We start from the raw sequence: 3,406 nt of genomic DNA, 5'->3' as shown, positions 1-3,406 counted from the left end.
ATTATATATTTCTCCGCGATCGTAATTTCCGATGACCCCTCGAGAATTCACACCCGATTATTAACGATTTATGTAATCCAATATAATATAACGAGTTTAGCCAAATTAATTTCATAAAAAAGGAAAATACATCACCTGGATTGCATGAGAAAATAAATTTCAAATGTTTGACACAATTTGAACGAAATTAAAGGTTGAAACATAACGAGTTCTGACAATAATTCTACGTGCTATAAGTTGAAAACTAGGTACCATCAGTAATCATAGTTTTCGTTTAGGGCGGGAGGAAACTGGAGTCTCATTTCAGTGTCATGAGCCAAAATAGAGTCAACAAACGAATGTGCAGAATTCGAAGCGACACCGGAAGTACATTTGGCAGCTGAGTTCATGTGGTCATGAGATATGCTATGTTCCAGAGTTTCCTCTTCAGAAGCATAATTTAAGGAAAATGCCTCCCCATATTCAGATTCTTGAATTTCATTTGTTTTCATAGATGCGAAGTAGGGATCTCCATGAAAATAATTGTTAGAGTAAGGCGCGATCTGACCCAGAAATGTATCAGAAGAAGAGGAAGCTTCAGCGAAATAAGTGATTTCATGATTCACGACTTGAAATGGGTATGGGTATGGGTATGGGTTTGTGAGATTGGTTGGCGTGGAATTGTGAAGCTGGAAAGAGTTTATGTTTCCTGCGCCACTGATCTTTCCATATTCATTAAAAAGCTGTGAGAAGGGCTTATGTGTAACGGGGTCGATTCCCATTTTTGCGAGTTTTTTCTTTAGTTTTGTGTTCCAGTAGTTCTTCACATCATTATCTGTTCTACCTGGTAGACGCCTTGCTATCAGAGACCATCTGCAACGTACGTGTTAAAATTAAACCATCACTTTTGCTTATGATTTTGTTTTAAACACATGATTAATTCTATCTATCTTTTCAGATCCATTTATTCGTCGGCTGTTTTAGGTGTAGGAAACGCAAAATACAGAAAAATAACCATCACATTTGGGTCTCGATTAACCTGCTACCGATTGTTTTGTGAAGCTCAAGAATGCATTCTTCCTCTTCGGGAGTAAAATTGTCATGTTTAAGATCTGGCCGAAGATAATTAGTCCACCTTAGTCTACAGCTCTTCCCACATCTGTTGAGACCTTTACATACAAAAAAACCAATGTCAAATATTTACCCGTACGTATAATGTAGCCATCAAGATTTTATAAAAAAAAGGAAAAGGACATGACTTATAAATTACCAGCTTTCTGGGGGACTAAAGTCCAGTTCCCGATTCCATGGCTAGCCACATATGCAAGAATTTTTGCATCTTCTTCAGGAGTCCAAGGGCCTCGTTTCACATTTGCTTTATCACAGCATCGTGGCCTCCCCATTGAATTCGCGATGTAATTTAACAAAGAAAAGTTTTGAAGACGAGACATTTAACAAGTGAAGGAGCATGAAATGCATGCAAATTGGCTTCCGATTTAACAACAATCGCATGATTTTTTTTCCCCTTTCCATCACAATTTTTTTTTTTAAAATTGCAAGACATGAAAAATAAACCGCACAAGTCTCACACACGCACACTCTCTCTCTCTCTCTCTCACACACACAAAAACAAGCTCATACTTCTTGACTTCAAAAATATTACTTGAGCCGGGTCGTATTGGATGAATAATTTTGTAAAAGCTTCCAGCTAGCACTGGCCATTTACAAAGTAAATCAATGTATGGCGGAATTATTAGCAAGAAAAGGCAAAAGACCGCATCATCCATCTAAATCAAGAATGAATATCGAATTACCAAGCTTTAATTAGATGGCAACCAATCTTGGACTTAACTTAAATGCCGTCAACAACCAAAAATTACTCTAAATTAAAGGGGAAAGAAAAAAGCCACCTCCATCTAATGATTGACTTGGGATTCACCAGTTAATAGACGATTAAGATCAGAACAACATTACAATTAATAAAAGTTCAAGTAAATAGCTCAACATGCTGAGTATTTAGTTTATACACCACTATAGCTCTCATTCAGTTAAAAAAGAAATCCCGAAAAAATTTGACTAGAATTGTGTTAGGATTCATGATTCTCCCGAACACAGCGGAATTTAAAATTTTTTATTAAATATTTCTCATGAAAATATCTCTTGGATGTCGTATCACTACAAGAAAAACGACGAACGACAATGGATTTATCCGTTGTCGTATAGGGGATAAAAACCGTTGTAACTGATTGTATTGTTAAAAGCACACACAACAACGTACAGTTTTAAATCTGTTTTCACCGTTGTCGTTTGAAAGAAAAACCGTTGTATTTTGAGCGTGTCTTTTAAATAACAGGATTTTCAACAATAGTTTTACACTAGGTACGACAACAGTGAATAACCGTTGATTTTTTTCAAATAAAAAACAAAAAATAAATTAATTTAATATACAAATTTTCAATGTTATAAATCAATCAAAATTTAAAATTTCAAAAATAAAATTTAATATACAATTTTTCTTTATTACAAATCACTCAAAATTCGAATTTTAATTCAATGCATACTAGAAAATAGAGTTATGAACTAATCTTGATAAACTTGGAACCCTCGTTTCACAATCTTCAATCTTGCAATATTCAATCTTGAAACCTTGCTGGACACACATTTCAAACCCAAATTAAAACATCACGTTGCTTCACGTTCGATTCATCGATTATGTACCTTCAATGATTAGCTCGTCTCAAGTGGACAGTAGATACAATTTACAAAAGTTGAAAGTATAGAACAAATGTACTGGTTCATAGTACAACATTATATGTTGTCCACTTGAGACACTCTAATACTTGGAGGTAAGTTAAGCAATTGGTTGCAGTCTCGTCTCAATATAAAGATTTAAAATTTCAACACCGGAAATTATTTCATTCGGTTAAGGTTCTTGCTCTAAAATGACTAGCAACTACTCATAGTTTAAGGCCATATGGTTACCTCTGTTTTGATTTTTCCTAAGCTAAATGCACCTAAACACACAAGAAAATCCATAAAGGAGAAGATATCACGAGGAACGACCCAGTAAAACAACACAAGAATCCTTAGGCCAGAGTCTTTACAGATATAACCAAGGGTAAGAGGTAAAACGCTGAGTCTACATGGTGACAGGCTAGTTACAAAGCCAACACCAAAAATAATTGCCAAACTGCACAAACAAAGCTATCTTAAGCTAAGAAAATCAAGGATTTATATATGAATTTTAAAGAAATTAGTCAATTCAAATTATTCTCACCAGAGCAGAAATCATTTCTGTTTTCTAATTATATAATTTTGTCTTTGTTATTTGGGGTAAATAACAAAGTTTAGAACTTTGTGGCGTTTGTCAATTTTTCTTCACTGAAGATTGTCAGATACAAGTTATCTAAAGGTCTCCTTGAATTTG

The 3,406-nt window shown here is 34.6% G+C and overlaps 1 protein-coding gene across 1 annotated transcript; it reads right to left on the bottom strand.

Moving 5' to 3' along the window:
- Positions 1–254: 254 nt before the first annotated feature.
- On the bottom strand, positions 255–1,382 carry LOC140890352 (transcription factor MYB35). Its single transcript, XM_073298108.1, has 3 exons — positions 1,250–1,382; positions 1,019–1,148; positions 255–852 (listed from the first exon to the last, which is right to left on the bottom strand). Exons 1-3 carry the CDS (start codon positions 1,380–1,382, stop codon positions 255–257), a joined length of 861 nt encoding a protein of 286 aa, XP_073154209.1.
- Between the last annotated feature and the right edge of the window lie 2,024 nt (positions 1,383–3,406).

The sequence above is a fragment of the Henckelia pumila genome, chromosome 3, assembly GCF_033568475.1.
Source record: "Henckelia pumila isolate YLH828 chromosome 3, ASM3356847v2, whole genome shotgun sequence".
NCBI classification, from domain to species: Eukaryota; Viridiplantae; Streptophyta; class Magnoliopsida; order Lamiales; family Gesneriaceae; genus Henckelia; species Henckelia pumila.
The sequence above is the reverse complement of the archived record's forward strand: the minus strand, read 5'-3'. Positions and strand labels throughout refer to the sequence as shown.

Excerpts from the sequence above, each read along its gene's own strand:
- LOC140890352 (XM_073298108.1), bottom strand. The coding sequence starts at position 1,382 with ATGGGGAGGCCACGATGCTGTGATAAAGCAAATGTGAAACGAGGCCCT. Across the intron at positions 1,149-1,249 it reads TTTAGTCCCCCAGAAAGCTG|GTCTCAACAGATGTGGGAAG; the intron begins GTAATTTATAAG and ends TTGTATGTAAAG. Across the intron at positions 853-1,018 it reads CACAAAACAATCGGTAGCAG|ATGGTCTCTGATAGCAAGGC; the intron begins GTTAATCGAGAC and ends CGTACGTTGCAG.